Source organism: Cydia amplana, chromosome 11 (assembly GCF_948474715.1).
Source record: "Cydia amplana chromosome 11, ilCydAmpl1.1, whole genome shotgun sequence".
In the NCBI taxonomy this organism is placed as follows: domain Eukaryota; kingdom Metazoa; phylum Arthropoda; class Insecta; order Lepidoptera; family Tortricidae; genus Cydia; species Cydia amplana.
In genome coordinates this window covers 1,707,975-1,728,603 of record NC_086079.1, presented here as the reverse complement: position 1 = coordinate 1,728,603, position 20,629 = coordinate 1,707,975, and the positions used below count along the sequence as shown (strand labels likewise).

The 20,629-nt window shown below is 40.4% G+C and overlaps 1 protein-coding gene across 1 annotated transcript in view; it reads right to left on the bottom strand.

The window, feature by feature from the left end:
* The window catches only part of LOC134652025 (calcium-transporting ATPase type 2C member 1), a 63,308-nt gene continuing 42,679 nt past the window's right edge, over nucleotides 1–20,629 (bottom strand). The window contains exons 10-18 of the mRNA XM_063507178.1: nucleotides 16,170–16,372; nucleotides 15,671–15,850; nucleotides 13,333–13,518; nucleotides 11,979–12,105; nucleotides 9,396–9,565; nucleotides 7,166–7,329; nucleotides 3,480–3,717; nucleotides 2,832–2,971; nucleotides 1–639 (exon numbers count right to left, since the gene is read on the bottom strand). Of these exons, the coding sequence (XP_063363248.1) occupies nucleotides 2,835–2,971; nucleotides 3,480–3,717; nucleotides 7,166–7,329; nucleotides 9,396–9,565; nucleotides 11,979–12,105; nucleotides 13,333–13,518; nucleotides 15,671–15,850; nucleotides 16,170–16,372 (1,405 nt within the window). The 3' untranslated portion in view covers nucleotides 1–639; nucleotides 2,832–2,834. The remainder of the gene's footprint in view (nucleotides 640–2,831; nucleotides 2,972–3,479; nucleotides 3,718–7,165; nucleotides 7,330–9,395; nucleotides 9,566–11,978; nucleotides 12,106–13,332; nucleotides 13,519–15,670; nucleotides 15,851–16,169; nucleotides 16,373–20,629) is intronic.

Below are 20,629 nucleotides of genomic sequence, written 5' to 3'. Positions count from 1 at the left end.
AAAAACCATACTTTTGCACTAAAATTTACTCAATCAAAATCTTACGTTCGCCATCTAAAGGTTCACCAAGCCAGCTACTAAAACATTCACTACCATCCCTATTGACCGTTCTATACAAATCTTTAGCGTACTCATTGTCACTACGAGATAAAAACACGTCGGACACCCTAAGTTGGACCGGATCACCCGATGAAGAGTCTCGGAGGTGCACGAAATTATCATTATGAGACTGTATCACGTTTGAAACTGTATGCCTGGGGACTGCGCTTGATGAAGGGTCTCCGAGTCGCACAAAATTATCACTATGAGATAAATACACGTTTGAATCTCTGAGTAAGGGGTCTTCACCTGATGAAGATTCTCTGTATTGCACGAAATTATCACTATGAGATAGAAACACGTCCGAATCTATGTGATGCCCGGGCTCGCTTGAAACTGTGAGTTGCGCGCCAGATGAAGAGTCTCTGAGGTGCACAAAATTATCACTATGAGATTTAAACACGCTCGAAACGATAAGTGGGTCGTTTGATGATTCTCTAAGGTGCACTGATGATGATGGTTGACACAAGTTTTTTATACTGTCCGTTTCGCCACAAGTTTCTTTGAGTGCGTTGTGGCTTACTCCTCCTTCCGCTCCTCCTAGAATGAAATAAAACAGAAGTATAGTGGTTATTGGCACAAAATGCAGTGTAATTCGGGAAGTTACAATACGCCTAAATGTAGAATTAATTTGGATAATAATACAGGAAAAAAACTAATGTTATAAGATAAGAACATTAGTTTTTTTTCCGTGTATTATTATTCTAAAATTTGTAGGCATTCGTTTTTACAAAAGCGTCTGTGCTCTGACGCTACAATCAAGAGGCGAATCAAGGCTTTTCAATTTAATCCAGTACCGAAAAGTCACTGATAAACATCAAATGATATTCAGGAGATTTCTAATTAACATTATTTGTGGTGGGTGGTTTGAAATTGTGATGTCTACCCCAAACTTTTTCATAGACTTTTCGTCGGGTAGTTATACAAATCTCTGTCATTTTGCTGGGACATCATTTAGCCGCGACCACGACCAGTGAAACCTGTTGCGAACGTCGGAAAAAAAAAACAAATTCGCAATAGACCCGGTTACAAATATGTTAACTTTTATTATTTTATAATATTTAAAACATATTAACTCACATTTATAGACGGATCTATCGCGAAATTTATTTTACAGTATATATGGGGCTACATTTCCGCACTAGTGCGTAAAATAGCACTTTTCGTGCGTATGTCGAAACTTTAAAGTGCCATATGTACTGTAAAACGTTGTTCGATACACGTGCGAATAGGTAATTCGCAACTCGTGTCGATTTAAAACACTCCCTTCGGTCGTGTTTTAATTTATCGCCACTCGTTTCGAATTTCCTCTTTTTTTTCGCACTTGTATCAAAAATAACTATTATTACATCTATTTACCGACGTTTCGACACAGGTTTCACTGGTCGTGGTCGCGAAAACAGAGATTTGTGTAGCTGGTCTAATCAACCTTTTATTGTCACACGTTGCTATGGTTACGGTCTCCTGAGTCACTCGTAAAATTCTAGGTTTTTCGTATTTAAATGAACCAAACTTGCATTTTATCTAATCTAATACCTTTAAACGAGCAATTCTTGTTTATATATATATATATATATATATATATATATATATATATATATATTTTTTTTTTTTTTTTTTTCGGGGATCTCGGAAACGGCTCTAACGATTTCGATGAAATTTACTATATAGGGGTTTTGGGAGGCGAGAAATCGATCTAGCTAGGTCTTATCTCTGAGAAAATGCGCATTTTCGAGTTTTTATGTTTTCCGAGCGAAGCTCGGTCACCCAGATATTGGTAGTTATAAGACCTTTCCATAATGGGACATCTACTGAGCATGTTAGTAGAACATGGTACAGCAGTTCTTCTAACAATCTATGCTACTATTGTCTCCTCGCTGATGGGACAGAATAACAACAAGAAATTGTTGATTGACCCAGCTATCATTCATTCATTTATTTATTATTTTGTACACAGAAGAGCTTGCTTTTAGAATGCTGATGGGACTGCTCCACAGATGCAGCGCCTCAGGTATAGCTGGTCAACCAAATCTTGTCAGTAAAAAAGGCGCGAAATTCAAATTTTCTATGGGACGATATCCCTTCGCGCCTACATTTTTCAAATTTGCCGCCTTTTTCTACTGTCAAGATCTGGTTGACCAAGTATATGTTCGTAGGCGCTCGCGTTGATGGTTTTCACGCCATAATGCGCAAAAAGTACGCGTCAATGCACAGGCGATTGAGGGATAGTCACAACAGCATTCTAAAAGTCATTGCTGATAGGATGTGTAGCTGTCAAATACAGAAACAGTGGGTAGACAGTCTCAAGGGGTGTGTCGTATCTTATGACAAATAGTTTTTAAGATCGAATTTAAGCGAATTTAAACTGTTGTGTCGCGTTTAAACATGTCGCGCGAGTGACTTAAAACAAGTGAGTCTAAACCGTAAAATTATTCAAAGTGTTTAAGATATTATACCTACTGTGATTTTAATCTTTGTTTTATGTTTTTAAAAATTTTAATTAGTTTTTATGTACATACTTAATTTATTAATTTTAACTGTTTTTAATTTTATTTTATTTTATTTATTGTATTAATTGTATTTTAACATTGATTTGTATTATTGTAATGTGTTATTATTATTGTTTTTGTAATTTTATTTAAATTTATCATGTACTTATGGATCATAGTTATCTGAAATAAATGTATTTTGATTTTTTTTTACAGACATATTTCTGAATGTGCTAGACCCACCTGTCATACGAAGTCCAGCGCGTCGTGCGCCTTGGTCGGGAACTTGCCAAAAGAACGCTTCTTGAGCGACCGCTCCACTACTTTCTTAATTTCACTCACGATGAATACACTCGACGTTAGGCATACTAGGAAGATGATATCTGAAAAAAAAAGGATTAAGTTTAATTAGTAAAATTAAAAAGTTATTTGTGCAAAAAAAGTTCTGCAATGGAATTTCTCTTGGTGCCCATATAACGAAATGAAGTAGGTACATAGAACAGCGCTGGTGGCCTAGCGGTAAGAGCGTGCGACTTGCAATCCGGAGGTCGCGGGTTCGAACCCCGGCTCATACCAATGAGTTTTTCGGAACTTATGTACGAAATATCATTCGATATTTACCAATCGCTTTTCGGTGAAGGAAAACATCGTGAGGAAACTAGGAGGACTAATCCCAATACGGGCCTAGTTTACCCTCTGGGTTGGAAGGTCAGATGTCAGTCGCTTACGATTATGATTATGATTATAAAATGACATTCGAATATAAAGGCAATTTGTAGGTATGTCATTTTGTCTCAATCAGTGAGCAAAACGGCATTTTGCTCACTGTGCATTTTTAAGCAGCAAACTATCCTTGTTCGAGCTACTAAGGTGAAAAACAAATGCTCTTACCATGTCCGGTTAGTGATTCAGTGAGGAAAACCCTCTGCAGCGGCGGGAAGTACACAACCAGCATCTGCCCCACCAGACTCAATGTAACAGCTGCCAGGAACATCTTGTTCGAGAACAACCCCACTTGGAACACCGATTTTGTCTGCGAGCGGCACGAGAGGGCGTTGAACATGTCGAACAGGACGAAACAGGTGAAGGTCATTGTCGTGTCGCGGGGCGTGATCTTGTTATCTGACATCTGGGGACAATCAAACATCAAATACAGAAACAGTGGGTAGACAGTCTCAAGGGGTGTGTATCTTATGACAAATAGTTTTTAAAATCGAATTTAAACTGTTGTGTCGCGTTTAAACATGTCATCAACATTTATTCAGCAAATTGACCGAAGAGCTGGCGGCTACCTCGCACAACGTATCAGCGTTGCGATACAGCGAGGAAATGTCGCCAGCATCCTTGGTACAATGCCTCAAGGGCCTATTTTAGATTTAAGCTAGTTTTTTAATTTCTTTTAGTAATACCACTATATATATAGCTGGTCAACCAAATCTTATCAGTAAAAAAGGCGCGAAATTCAAATTTTCTATGGGACGATATCCCTTCACGCCTACATTTTTCAAATTTGCCGCCTTTTTCTACTGTCAAGTCTCCAAATTACATTGCGGGCCATTGAGGTTAGATCAATTCAGCCAACCGATCAAATGACGCAATGTAACTCACATGCGAGTTCTCGCACCGTCTAAGTGAGCCCTAACTATGCCAAAATACGCGACTACACGAATTATTTCCCCCCATTGGCAATTTTTGGTTTACTAATGATAGCAACGAATCCAGCCAACAAAGGCTGTGTCGTTAGCAAAAATATAATTATCGCGAAATCGCGGAGTGAGTCCCGGCCTATAGTCACGTTGAATACATGTATATGCCGGTGGAAAATGTCGTTAGCTAGTTTGCGCACGATACAGCGACATCTACCGGCACATTGGGTAAACGTTATTATTTCATGACAGACGGAACTTTGCTTTGGTTTTATCAAAGTGCAATCTTTTCGAGAGATGGCGCCATAACCTTTGGCCTACTGTCGGGTCGATGGCGTTAATTTCAATATTTAACAAATAACACAATATCAGTGAAAGAATAACGGTTAAAGTCAAATGGCGTTCTAACAGTTTTAATCTTCTGTCGAAAGATGGCAGTAAATTTACTGTGGTTACGTAATTTACCATGACAGTAACTCTCTATACACTCTGTTCTCTTTGGTTTTATTTTTTTCCACCAAAATGCTTAAATATCAAATTATGAGAAGCGCTGGTGGCCTAGCGGTAAGAGCGTGCGACTTGCAATCCGGAGGTCGCGGGTTCAAACCCCGGCTCTTACCAATGAGTTTTTCGGAACTTATGTACGAAATATCATTTGATATTTACCAGTCGCTTTTCGGTGAAGGAAAACATCGTGAGGAAACCGGACTAATCCCTAGGCCTAGTTTACCCTCTGGCTTGGAAGGTGAGATGGCAGTCGCTTTCGTAAAAACTAGTGCCTCCGCCAATTCTTGGGATTAGTTGTCAAGCGGACCCCAGGCTCCCATGAGCCGTGGCAAATTGACGGGACAACGCGATTAAGAAACGAATCCAGCCAACGAAGGCTACATCGTTAGAAAAAATAGATTTATGATATAGGAGGCAAATCCTATAGTTATGATGAAAATGCTATCGTTATGTTGAAAACATGTATATGCCGATGAAAAATGTCGTTAGCTAGTTTGCGTACGATACAGCGACATCTATCGGCACATTGGGTAAACCTTATCATCTGTTATATTAGGGTTCCGTACCCAAAGGGTAAAAGCGGGACCCTATTACTAAGACTCCGCTGTCCGTCCGTCCGTCTGTCCGTCCGTCCGTCTGTCCGTCCGTCCGTCTGTCCGTCCGTCCGTCTGTCCGTCCGTCCGTCTGTCAGCAGGCTGTATCTCACGAACCGTGATAGCTAGACAGTTGAAATTTTCACAGATGATGTATTTCTGTTGCCGCTATAACAACAAATACTAAAAACAGAATAAAATAAAGATTTAAGTGGGGCTCCCATACAACAAACGTGATTTTTGACCGAAGTTAAGCAACGTCGGGCGGGGTCAGTACTTGGATGGGTGACCGTTTTTTTGCTTGTTTTGCTCTATTTTTTGTTGATGGTGCGGAACCCTCCGTGCGCGAGTCCGACTCGCACTTGGCCGGTTTTTCATACTTTGTATGGCGGTCGCGGAATGGAAAGATCGAAAAATGTACGGAAATCTTGGCACACTTTTTTTCTCCTATTAGGATCAAAAGAGCTCATGATTCTGAGTAGAAATAACATAAAAAGTCCCAATTATGGAAAAAAAGTGTAGGGAACAACTTTAAATAAAATGGCCCTAGTACGTCTATCTAATCTAATACCTTTATAATAACGAGCAATTCTTGTTTATTTATTTATTTATTTATATATATATATATATATATATATATATATATATATTTCGGGGATCTCGGAAACGGCTCTAACGATTTCGATGAAATTTGGTATATGGGGGTTTTCGGGGGCGAAAAATCATTCTAGCTAGGTCTTATCTCTGGGAAAACGCGCATTTTCGAGTTTTTATATGTTTTCCGAGCGAAGCTCGGTCACCCAGATATTAAAGTAAATAAGTGAACGTTAAGTTTACTCACCTCCCTGTTGAATACCCACAAAGTCCCAGCTATAATGATGGCGGCCGACAACAACACGTTAGCAAGTAGAGATCTCGAGATAATCCTTCGTGTCGTGTCTCTTGGTCGACGGCGGATATATATATATAAATAAATAAATAAATATGCAAGAATTGCTCGTTTAAAGGTATTAGATAAGTGAACGTTAAGTTTACTCACCTCCCTGTTGAATACCCACCAAGTCCCAGCTATAATGATGGCGGCCGACAACAACACGTTAGCAAGTAGAGATCTCGAGATAATCCTTCGTGTCGTGTCTCTTGGTCGACGGCGGATATATATATATAAATAAATAAATAAATATGCAAGAATTGCTCGTTTAAAGGTATTAGATAAGTGAACGTTAAGTTTACTCACCTCCCTGTTGAATACCCACAAAGTCCCAGCTATAATGATGGCGGCCGACAACAACACGTTAGCAAGTAGAGATCTCGAGATAATCCTTCGTGTCGTGTCTCTTGGTCGACGGCGGATATATATATATAAATAAATAAATAAATATGCAAGAATTGCTCGTTTAAAGGTATTAGATAAGTGAACGTTAAGTTTACTCACCTCCCTGTTGAATACCCACCAAGTCCCAGCTATAATGATGGCGGCCGACAACAACACGTTAGCAAGTAGAGATCTCGAGATAATCCTTCGTGTCGTGTCTCTTGGTCGACGGCGGATATATATATATAAATAAATAAATAAATATGCAAGAATTGCTCGTTTAAAGGTATTAGATAAGTGAACGTTAAGTTTACTCACCTCCCTGTTGAATACCCACAAAGTCCCAGCTATAATGATGGCGGCCGACAACAACACGTTAGCAAGTAGAGATCTCGAGATAATCCTTCGTGTCGTGTCTCTTGGTCGACGGCGGATATATATATATAAATAAATAAATAAATATGCAAGAATTGCTCGTTTAAAGGTATTAGATAAGTGAACGTTAAGTTTACTCACCTCCCTGTTGAATACCCACAAAGTCCCAGCTATAATGATGGCGGCCGACAACAACACGTTAGCAAGTAGAGATCTCGAGATAATTCTTCGTGTCGTGTCTCGTGGTCGACGACGGACTACTTCGTGATCCACGGGCTCCACGCCGAGAGACTGCGCTGGGGGCCCTGGAAAAAAAAACCTCGTATCGCCCAATGTACATTAGGATGTACACCTAGCTTCGATGGAATGTCGACCTTAAGAGGCAACAGGAGTGGTCATTTCTTCATACAAACGTACTCGACTGTTTCCTCCGTGGGTTTTGAAGCTAGAGCAATGATTTTTTCAACACAGATTAATATTGTTAATATCTGTGTCGGACCGTTTTGATTTTTTTTTTATTTTTGTTTTTTAAGGCGCTAGAACTCTTCAAAAATTGCCAAAATGGCCTAATTGACTATGCCGCAATGAGAGGCGTGGTATTCAAAACTGATAGCAATTAGCCAAAAAAGCAAAACGGTCCGACACAGATAATTTCATAATCATTTAGATTTCCAAATTTGGTAACCATTGGTTAAGTTTTGGAGGAGGAAACAGTCGAGTACGAAACCTCGATTTTTGACATTTTACGCAGGATTTTTCGCCTTGTCCTTATCACACTAGTTTTAGAAGCCGCTTCCGTTAGCGAGACGGGTATATTACCTAAAATATTTAAATCTCAGCTCCTGTTTCGTCTTAATCACAGGGCGGACACGCCATACATCAAAAATCATTTGCGTTTATATGTGTGCACGTCACGTCACGTTTGTGTATGTGTGGGTAGTCGCGTTACTGAGAGCACGCCAGAAGTCCGTCAGATTCATGTCGCGGGGCGAGGTAATGCGAGTCGGGGCGGGGCGGTGCGTGGCCGTTCTGTATGATAATACTATTACTTATTCCGTGCCTTAAGAGCCCATCAACGTGCACACTAGCGCCACTGCTAAATAATCGTGATTATATATTACAATTTAACGAAAGATATTAAAAAAAACCGGCCAAGTGCGAGTCGGACTCGCACACGGAGGGTTCCGCACCATCAACAAAAAACAAGCAAAAAAACGGTCACCCATCCAAGTACTGACCCCGCCCGACGTTGCTTAACTTCGGTCAGAAATCACGTTTGTTGTATGGGAGCCCCACTTAAATCTTTATTTTATTCTGTTTTTAGTATTTGTTGTTATAGCGGCAACAGAAATACATCATCTGTGAAAATTTCAACTGTCTAGCTATCACGGTTCGTGAGATACAGCCTGGTGACAGACGGACGGACGGACGGACGGACGGACGGACGGACGGACAGCGGAGTCTTAGTAATAGGGTCCCGTTTTTACCCTTTGGGTACGGAACCCTAAAAAGGGGGCCGCTACGTACTGTATATTGTATTAAAGTACCTTTTGAATACATCAAACTAGTTTCTATGTTGCTGGATTCGACAATCTATAAACTCAAAACAAAAACGGCCGTTTTAACTTTGGACGCATAGATTGACGAATCCAGCAACATAGAAACTAGTTTGATGTATTCAAAAGGTACTTTAATACAATATACAGTACGTAGCGGCCCCCTTTTTTAAATATCTTTCGTTAAATTTAAATAAGCACGCCAGAAGTCCGCCAGATTCATGTCGCGGGGTGAGGTAATGCACCTTAGGATCGACTTTAATCATGAGAATTTTTTCATTATTTTTCCCTTATGATTTCTAGATATTTTGTAATGTCAAGTCTGTCTGTTCGGACTTTGGACTAAGCCCAACATTTTTAGGGTTCCGTACCCAAAGGGTAAAAACGGGACCCTATTACTAAGACTCCGCTGTCCGTCCGTCCGTCCGTCCGTCTGTCACCAGGCTGTATCTCACGAACCGTGATAGCTAGAGTACTAAACATAACTACTACTGAAATCGGAATAAATACGCATACTGATGAGAACCGGGAAGTACCGGTACCGGGTCTTCAGAACCGGTTCTTTCGACACTATAAAATTTCTCGGTTCGGTCGGTTCTCAAATTCCCGGGAATTCCCGGGAGCATGCCCTAAATGCACCGCCCCGCCCCGACTCGCATTACCTCGCCCCGCGACATGAATCTGCCGGACTTCTGGCGTACTCTCAGTATAGCGACTTACCCACACATGCACATTGACGCGTGTACAGACGTGCCGCGCACACATATAAACGCAAATGATTTTTGATTCATTTTCCTGTGACTATGATAACTCACCGTCCATAATAATGTTGATCCACAGTATCTGCATGGCGTTAAGGGGGTTTGGTATGCCCATGAGCGTAGCAAGAGCGATAAGCGATAACGCAGCAATCGAGGTGGATAGTTGGAAGCGGACGAAATTGCGAATGTTGTAGAAGATGCATTTCCCTTCTTCTATCGCGGCGCTGAAAATAGAAATAACAGTATATTAGAACAAATTAAACTAGTGGCTCTGTGAGCTGTAGACCTCGCGAGCAGAGCTTAAAACTGAATAAATGTATGGCAAAAATATTTATTAAAATATAGGTATAGTACATGTAATATAAACAAAAAATTAAAAACTACATAAAGCTACAAACAAAAATTAAATGAATACGCTTAACCCGCGCTTGATAAATAAAAAATACGAAATTTTAATTTTTTCAAAATCAAAAATAAAATAAAAAACAACTATACGAAATTTAAGTATTAAAAAAAATACAAAAAGTTATGTAGCAGTATACAATTACTGGGGATGGAACCAGGGACCTCCCGATGCAAACGAAAAAAGCGGCCAAGTGCGAGTCGGACTCGCCCATGAAGGGTTCCGTATTTAGGCGATTTATGACGTATAAAAAAAAACTACTTACTAGATCTCGTTCAAACCAATCACACAGTCACAAAATTTCACGAAAATCGGTTAAGAATTGCGACCTGTAGAGGAGAACATCCGGACATACAAAAGCAAAATGCCCGAGTCAAAACGTAGACCTTCGCTACGCTTCGGTCAATTATTTTCAGAAAATATTCATTTATAATATTATTTATTAATATTTATTTTATTTTTTAATATTATTTCCAGCCTGGGGCACTGGAGGCCTTGGTCACTTTTTCTTAGTATATGACATTTATTTAAAGTTTAGAAATAACAGTGTTCAATGTGAGTTAACATGTGTTCAAAACGCGAAAGTTTTAAATAATAGAAATAACGGCGTTGATATGAGTATTACTGCAATGTTCTGTCGCCAGAGTGCAGCATTAGTGCACATCCTAAACCATAGTAGAAGAAGGGAAGTATATTATAGAGCAGCGGTCGGCAACCCGCGGCCCGCGGGCCGCATGTGGCCCGTGAACCTGTCACTTGCGGCCCGCGAGCCTCCCTGGCTATTTTGTATGTAATATTGACAAACGACAATGTCTAGTCTAGTCATAAATATTAACAACGTGCGGCCCGCGTCAACTTCGTTAACTACTATGTGGCCCTTGGCTGCTAAAATGTTGCCGACCGCTGTTATAGAGTAACTAAATTTACATTATTTATTATTTTTTTATTTTAGTTATTTATTACACAAAAGTTACAACTTGATAGTAGCGAAGTCATCATCAACTAGTATCATATCGGCGGCCTCCTTACACACGTCAGTTCCTTTTCCCATAGCGATGCCGGCGCGTTTTAAACATATTCCAAACATTTACATGATGGTAACTACATTTACATGATAGTAACTAAACTTACATGATGGTAGCGAAGTCATCATCAACTAGTATCATATCGGCGGCCTCCTTACACACATCAGTTCCGTTTCCCATAGCGATGTCGGCGCGTTTCAAACATGTTTCAAACATTTACATGATAGTAACTAAACTTACATGATAGTCGCGAAGTCATCATCAACTAGTATCATATCGGCGGCCTCCTTACACACGTCAGTTCCGTTTCCCATAGCGATGTCGGCGCGTTTTAAACATATTCCAAACATTTACATGATAGTAACTAAACTTACATGATAGTCGCGAAGTCATCATCAACTAGTATTATATCGGCGGCCTCCTTACACTTGTTTCCCATAGCGATGTCGCCGAGTTTTAAATATGTTTCAAACATTTACATGATGGTAACTACATTTACATGATAGTAACTAAACTTACATGATGGTAGCGAAGTCATCATCAACTAGTATCATATCGGCGGCCTCCTTACACACATCAGTTCCGTTTCCCATAGCGATGTCGGCGCGTTTCAAACATGTTTCAAACATTTACATGATAGTAACTAAACTTACATGATAGTCGCGAAGTCATCATCAACTAGTATCATATCGGCGGCCTCCTTACACACGTCAGTGCCGTTTCCCATAGCGATGTCGGCGCGTTTTAAACATATTCCAAACATTTACATGATAGTAACTAAACTTACATGATGGTAGCGAAGTCATCATCAACTAGTATCATATCGGCGGCCTCCTTACACACGTCAGTTCCGTTTCCCATAGCGATGTCGGCGCGTTTTAAACATATTCCAAACATTTACATGATAGTAACTAAACTTACATGATAGTCGCGAAGTCATCATCAACTAGTATCATATCGGCGGCCTCCTTACACACGTCAGTTCCATTGCCCATAGCGATGCCGGCGCGTTTTAAACATATTCCAAACATTTACATGATAGTAACTAAACTTACATGATGGTAGCGAAGTCATCATCGACTAGTATCATATCGGCGGCCTCCTTACACACGTCAGTGCCGTTGCCCATAGCGATGTCGGCGCGTTTCAAACATGTTTCAAACATTTACATGATGGTAACTACATTTACATGATAGTAACTAAACTTACATGATGGTAGCGAAGTCATCATCGACTAGTATCATATCGGCGGCCTCCTTACACACGTCAGTTCCGTTGCCCATAGCGATGCCGATGTCCGCGCGTTTTAAGGCCACGCCGTCGTTTACTCCGTCCCCTGAAACGATTTAATAATTCATTATTTTTAGGGTTTCGTTGTAAAAAAAACCGGCCAAGTGCGAGTCGGACTCGCGTTCCAAGGGTCCCGTACATTAAGTTGCGCTTGACTGCACATTTCTAATAGGCTTTCCTGTCATCTATAGGTAAAGAACTAGAGGGGGAATGGTCGGACAGACCGATAGACAGACAGAGCACGAGTGATCCGTTCCGTTTTTTCCTTTTGAGGTACGGAACTCTAATTGCACTACGCGTCGGCCCGTCTGTCCGTCCATCCACGGCTTAGAAAGGTAAGTGCTATGAAGTTGTAATATAACTAATAATCTTCTAATAATTACAATATAATGCCCAAAACTGCCGACGATCTCGATTCTTCAATTTGAAATGGATTGTGTTTTTTTGCATAATACTTTTTCGTAGAGTTTCACCTCTTGCTCAAATCAGTAAGTAGCCTGTATAAAGTATTAATCATCACTTACCAGTCCTCACACCAATATTTCATAGCCGTTGCGGCAATTTCACTATCGATAACTTATGTTTCGGCGTGACTCGGTAGAACACGCTAACAGAATCGACCCGCCCCGGCTTGGCACGGGATACCCTTTACAAGTTATACACCTAAACCTTCCTCAAGAATCACTCTATTGATAGGTGAAAACCGCATGAAAATCTGTTCGGTAGTTTTTGAGTTTATCGCGAACAAACAAACAGTCGCGGCGGCGGACTTTGTTTTATAAGATGTAGATAATACATAAACAATGACCCTCAGGGTCATTATTTACTCTATACACCATCATCGTCTTTGTATAGTTTCCCTAGTAATTCCATATTATTTGTATAAAACATCTCTCACCTGTCATCCCAACGATATTTCCTAGCCGCTGCAACGATTTCACTATCGATAACTTATGTTTCGGCGTGACTCGATAGAAAACGCTGACAGAATCGATGACTCGGTCCAACTCGTCGTCTGTCATTGTGTCCAACTGGTCGGCGGAGAGAGATTGAGTAGGAAAAGCTAATTACTTACGTTAAGCGCCATAAATACTATTTTAACAGTGCCATAATAGACTCTGGTATAGCCTACAAGTACAATTTCTCACTTATAATGCCCAAAACTGCCGACGAACTTGATTCTTCAATTTGAAATGGATTGTGTTTTTGCATAATACTTTTTCGTTGTCTTAAATCATTGAGTAGACTGTATAAAGTATTAATCATCACTTACCAGTCATCCCAACGATATTTCCTAGCCGCTGCAACGATTTCACTATCGATAACTTATGTTTCGGCGTGACTCGGTAGAACACGCTGACAGAATCGATGACTCGGTCCAACTCGTCGTCCGCCATTGTGTCCAACTGGTCACCGGAGAGAGATTGGGAGTGGAGCACGTCTAGGCCGACCATTTGAGCTAGAAAATAAAACATTCTAGTTAGGATGGCTCTTATAAAGATATTATCCAAGTAAAGTTAGCATAAAATAGATATGTGATGTGATATTCTTTAGTCTTGTGTCTTCTAAATCAATGGATGGATTTTATTGATTGAGCTGTGTATCGGTTTGTTTTAACCTTGGGCGTATTGGTGGTATTTCATCTGTCAAATTTCTTGGTCCAATGTGTATTTGCTAATAATTTGTAATGAGAGAGTGATTTGTAGATAATTGGGATTAAAAAACTCAGCTTAGGTCGTAGTGGGTCATGTATTCTGCTTCAGTGAATGTTAGTGCAACTTTCTATATACGTACCAACAGGAAGCGCAGTAGGCCTGGCGTCTCCAGTAAGCATTTTCACATCGACAGCAGCTCTACGTAGAGTAGCGATGGCGTCGCACACGCCGGGTCGCGGGGGGTCGCACACTCCGCACACTCCCGTGTATGTTAGTGCGTCAGTCATATCACTATGACTAACTTATTGTATAGTAATAATTATATAAGATAATTGGGATTTAAAAATCTCAATCGTAGTGAGTCATGTATTCTGCTTCAGTGAATGTTAGTGCAACTTTCTATATACGTACCAACCGCAAGCGCAGTAGGCCTGGCATCTCCAGTAAGCATTTTCACATCGACAGCAGCTCTGCCAGCCTATTATGGATAGCTTTATCCATCTTTATCCACGTGATAAAATAACTGTCACTGTTTAACACCGTGGGAAAGAAAGTGACGGACACCGTTTTATCACGCTGTCACGTAGACAAGAACGACCATCATATCCGTACTGCGTAGAGTAGCGATGGCGTCGCACACGCCGGGTCGCGGGGGGTCGCACACTCCGCACACTCCCGTGTATGTTAGTGCGCCAGTCATATCACTATGACTAACTTATTGTATAGTAATAATTATATAAGATAATTGGGATTTAAAAATCTCAATCGTAGTGGGTCATGTATTCTGCTTCAGTGAATGTTAGTGCAACTTTCTATATACGTACCAACAGCAAGCGCAGTGGGCCTGGCGTCTCCAGTAAGCATTTTCACATCGACAGCAGCTCTACGTAGAGTAGCGATGGCGTCGCACACGCCGGGTCGCGGGGGGTCGCACACTCCGCACACTCCCGTGCATGTTAGTGCGTCAGTCATATCACTATGACTAACTTATTGTATAGTAATAATTATATAAGATAATTGGGATTTAAAAATCTCAATCGTAGTGGGTCATGTATTCTGCTTCAGTGAATGTTAGTGCAACTTTCTATATACGTACCAACAGCAAGCGCAGTGGGCCTGGCGTCTCCAGTAAGCATTTTCACATCGACAGCAGCTCTACGTAGAGTAGCGATGGCGTCGCACACGCCGGGTCGCGGGGGGTCGCACACTCCGCACACTCCCGTGCATGTTAGTGCGTCAGTCATATCACTATGACTAACTTATTGTATAGTAATAATTATATAAGATAATTGGGATTTAAAAATCTCAATCGTAGTGGGTCATGTATTCTGCTTCAGTGAATGTTAGTGCAACTTTCTATATACGTACCAACAGCAAGCGCAGTGGGCCTGGCGTCTCCAGTAAGCATTTTCACATCGACAGCAGCTCTGCGTAGAGTAGCGATGGCGTCGCACACGCCGGGTCGCGGGGGGTCGCACACTCCGCACACTCCCGTGCATGTTAGTGCGTCAGTCATATCACTATGACTAACTTATTGTATAGTAATAATTATATAAGATAATTGGGATTTAAAAATCTCAATCGTAGTGGGTCATGTATTCTGCTTCAGTGAATGTTAGTGCAACTTTCTATATACGTACCAACAGCAAGCGCAGTAGGCCTGGCATCTCCAGTAAGCATTTTCACATCGACAGCAGCTCTACGTAGAGTAGCGATGGCGTCGCACACGCCGAGTCGCGGGGGGTCGCACACTCCGCACACTCCCGTGTATGTTAGTGCGTCAGTCATATCACTATGACTAACTTATGGTATAGTAATAATTATTGTATAACTTGACTATGACTAACTTATTGTATAGTAATAATTATATAAGATAATTGGGATTTAAAAATCTCAATCGTAGTGGGTCATGTATTCTGCTTCAGTGAATGTTAGTGCAACTTTCTATATACGTACCAACAGCAAGCGCAGTGGGCCTGGCGTCTCCAGTAAGCATTTTCACATCGACAGCAGCTCTGCGTAGAGTAGCGATGGCGTCGCACACGCCGGGTCGCGGGGGGTCGCACACTCCGCACACTCCCGTGTATGTGAGTGCGTCGAGCGACGCGCCGCGTGCTAAGGCTATGATTCGGAGACCTGTAAAAACGGTCGTTTTAATTGATATAGCAAACAAATTCAACAAAAAAAAAGAGTTTGAAGTGACTTATTTTTTGCATCACGTTTTTAATGAAATTTTTATCATATTTAAATTAACAGACGATATTATGATATTACTTTACTATAGCTTTTTTTGCTAAAGCAATGGACATGAATAAGATATTATGATTGGAAAAGTAATTATATAGTAGTTAGAATGATTTAAACGTCTAAGTCCCGCGCACAATTTTACATATTCCATAAACTATTTTGAATTCTTATACAGTAACTAAGGGTCTATTTAGCTCCGAAAACTTACCCATTCTCCCAATATTGTACGCCTCCGTCATAAAATCGTTCTGCTTTTCTTTGGTGACTGGCGAATAGTTGCCCGCGCTATCTATATACTGTGTGCACAGCGGCAATATCTTCTCTATAGCTCCCTTCACAAACACTTCTTCTTTCAGCTTGCCATCGTTGAATTTTGGGGCACATTTCACCACCATCATCTTCGTTTCTGAACTGTAACAAGATACATACATTGTGAGATAAACTCACACAAATAGATCAGACGGCCTAGCCAAAGAGAATAGATAGAGTGTATAGAGAGTTACTATTATGGTAAATTATGTAACAAAGTTAGTTAAAACTTTGGTTTTCTAGGATAGCAGTGCCGCCACATAGTGGTCGTAATATTACGGACGCAAAATGAATGTTCCTTCAATCACCACCCTCTAGGAAACCGCGCCGTTTTGTTTACATAGACAACGATCTAGTGACGTCATTTCACCGCTGTGTTACGGCCGCTATACGAGGGGCGTTCAATATATAATGAGAATGAGATGCAAACTCTTTAAATATTAGGAAAGTAAATACTGGCCGGTAAAGCTAATCTACCTAGCAGATTGCCATGAAAAAAAACTAACTGTTTTTTGTTTAAAAATAAAATACGGCGATATCTTTGCGATACTATTGAGTACGTTAGCGAAAATGAAGAAAATTGAACTGCGCGCCGTTATCAAATACTTGTGTTTGAAAAAATTTTCTACGGACCAAGTCAATTTAGATTTACGGGACACTTTAAGGTCTAATGCTCCTCCGTATTCGACAGTCGCACGTTGGTGCGCCGAATTTAGACGTGGAAGAACATCGACCATGGATGACCCCCGCTCCGGACGCCCTACTACAGCAGTAACTGAAGAAATTGTGAAAAAAGTCGAAAACTTAGTTTTGGCGGATCGTCGTGTCACGGTTCGTTTTATTGCAGAAAATGTAAAAATTTCAACGGGGAGCGTGCATAATATTTTACATGAACGCTTGGGTATGAAAAAGGTATCAGCGCGTTGGGTACCCAGAATGCTTACTGACACGCAAAAACAAACTAGAGTCGAGATTTGTCAAGAAGCTTTGGACCTGATACAGCAAGACCGGGAACTTTTTTTGGCGCGATTTATAACAATGGACGAAACATGGCTCCATCATTACGACCCTGAAACGAAACTGCAGTCTATGACATGGAAAAGGCCATCATCTCCAACTCCGAAGAAATTCAAGGTGGGCCCATCTGCCGGTAAGGTCATGGGCTCTGTTTTTTGGGATGGTAAAGGGGTCGTAATGATTGAGTATCTCGAGCATGGAGACACTATTACGGGCACTTTATATGCCAAACAAATAGCAACATTGCGCAATGAGATCCGTGAAAAACGGCGAGGTAAACTCTCTAAAATTGTGTTGTTCCATCAGGACAATGCACCGGCACACAAGTCCGCCGTTGCAATGGCTGCAATACGTGATGCTGGGTTCGATATCATTAATCATCCTCCGTATTCACCAGACCTCGCCCCTAGTGATTTCTACCTATTTCCGAGATTGAAGGAATATCTAAGAGGCAAGAAATTTGAAGACGACGACGCGGTAGTCGCTGCAGTACAAGATTTTTTAAGTACTCAAGATGAAACCTTTTTTAGAAATGGAATTTTAAGTTGGGAAAAAAGATATACTAAGTGTATTATGCTAAAAGGTGACTACGTCGAAAAATAAAATAACATTTAATAAAAGTTGTATATAACATACTCATTCTCACTTTTTATTGCACGCCCCTCGTATGAAGTCACTACTCTCAGAAGAGGCTAAAAAGATATTTTTATTTGTTATAGATTTTTTCAAACGGTACAATACCTTCTCATAAGTGGGTTAATCAACTTTTTCTAGTCACACGTTGCTATGGTTACGGTCTCCTTAGTCACTCTTAAAATTCTAGGTTTTTCGTATTTAAATGAACAAAACTTGCATTTTTGGTAGTTATAAGACCTTTCCATAATGGGACATCTACTGAGCATGTTAGTAGAACATGGTACAGCAGTTCTTCTAACAATCTATGCTACTATTGTCTCCTCGCTGATTGGACAGAATAACAACAAGAAATAGTTGATTGACCTAAGTAGACATGTAAGAATCTAGTACATATAAGGTACAATGGGGCTTGCATAATCATGTTACTGATTTAAGTCCCTAAATAATAAATAGAAAAAAAAATTACGTACTAGAACGTTGTCTATTTAAACAAAAGGCGCGGTTTCCTAGAGGGCGGTGATTGAAGCAAAGGAACATTCCTTATGCGTCCGTAATATTACGCTATTGGCAATGTGCGAAGTCGGTGGAGGGGGAAGTGGCGCTGATCGTCAAAAACACAGGTAATCTTATGGAATGTCCGAGATTAGTACTAGCGGCAGCCGCTTGAACTAATTTTACTCCATAAGATTTAACGTAGAAAGTCCGAGAAAATGAGGGCAGCACCAGTCGTGCACGTAGCGAATATGCCGGCACCATTTTCCTAAGAAACCAGAGCTTAAGCCGTAATAAAAAAAACTGGGAAAGTAAGGCTCAATTTCATTCGTTCAATGGTGGGTAGATACATTCACTTTCACTGAATGAATCAGCCACTTACAAAAATACTGTTTATCTACACACATGTCATTAGTGCTCTATAATGCGTTCAGAAACCGTAGGAAATGACAAGCTTTATTACAACCAATTTTACTATGAGAACTTTCTTATCTGTGGTAGTAGGAAAATTTGTACTTTAATGTACATAACGTTATAGATTTTTGTAAGGTTATGAGTTTAAATTTGGAACAGCAGTCAAAACTCAAGTGGTTTAAACTTTCACGATTTTTACACATTATTAAATTGTACAACGGGACTTAATCGCGGGACATAGTAATTTCAATCGGGACGAGGGTTTCAAGATCTCATCCCCATGGAATCCAGTCATTAGTAAATGTAAGCGTAAACGAATATCGACAGTCGATAAATCGAATATCGTTAGTGTTGTGTGTCGACAGAGTGACATCCCTAGTGCGCAAAACGTTCAAGCTGATAAACAAGACCAAGTGCGGGTAGTTCGAAAAACTCGCGCGGTTAGAAGATGTTGATGTCAACTTAAGCCAGTCTTCTCCGAGACCACGGGGACAACGCCGTCCTCGAAACGTCGGAGGTAAATCTTAAAACTTAGATACGCGATTAAGTCCCGTTGTACAATTTAATAAAACTCAAGTGGGTCTCTATTCTAGTATCCATAGATATTAAAACAGTTATCGATACGAAACGTCAATTTAGTACATATGTTTTTTTAAATATAAACCGCACGACATTTGATCTCGAGTGACATGAGAATAGGGACTTCATTCTTTTGTCTAGGAATTAAAAAAAACTACGGATGTGTGACATGCGTAAAAAAAGTTTTCATTCACCGCCATTTGACGTACAGTTTATCTTTTAGTTAGTTTTAAGTATGTGTTTAGGTAAAGTAGTGTATGTAACTGTACATAATTAGGCATTAAAACACTCGTGTGATCCTTTTAAGAAACCCACTGACGTTCGTTTCTTAAACCCACACTCGTATTTTAATGCCTCTCATTATGTAGCAGTCACATAAACTACTTCGAGGTAAATCAAAAGTACACTGGTACGTACATACTACGACAACACAGCGTTAAGATCGGTTTTCCTAGGATAGCGGTGCCGTCATATAGCGGCCGTCTCCATACTAAATTAAAATTATACGGCTAAATATGGATGTCGTAGTATTTGTATGGAGACGGCCGCTATATGACGGCACCGCTTTCGGAGGAAACCAAAGCTTTAGCCAGTTTACACTCGGTACAGCGACATCTACCGACAGATTGAGAAAACACGCATTATACCTTTGTACAGTCGACATTATGTTAACATTGTTCGGTATTACAAAGTGTAAACATATCTTTGACGTCGACTGTATATTGCTGAAAGGTTTCAGTGGGTTTTCCGCGTATTTAAAAAAAAATGATTTTGTTATGTGTCATAGGTTGATATTCCATCTGTCCAATATCTCGGTCCAATGTGTATTTGAGTCTCACATTTTTGCTTAATGTGAGAGTGAGACGCAATGCACATTGGACAAAGAAATTGGACAGGCGGAATACCACCCTAATGTATCTCACTCCACACATCAGTTCAGACTATTAATTTCAGTGTCTACATCTAGCATCGAGTAGCGGAACTATCAGTACTGCTACATCTATTGTCAAGTAGCAGTACTGATAGTTCCGCTGCTCGATGCTAATAGTCTTTTTGGTACTAAAACTGATGTATGGAGTGAGCACTCTATGTATTTTTTATTTCTATGGCCACTAAAAGTGGCGGTTCATCTATTTCATTCGGTACCGAATTACATTCAATGAATGAATCAGCCACCTACAAAAACTAAAACAGTTGGTAATCTCTATAGCAAAAGCTGCA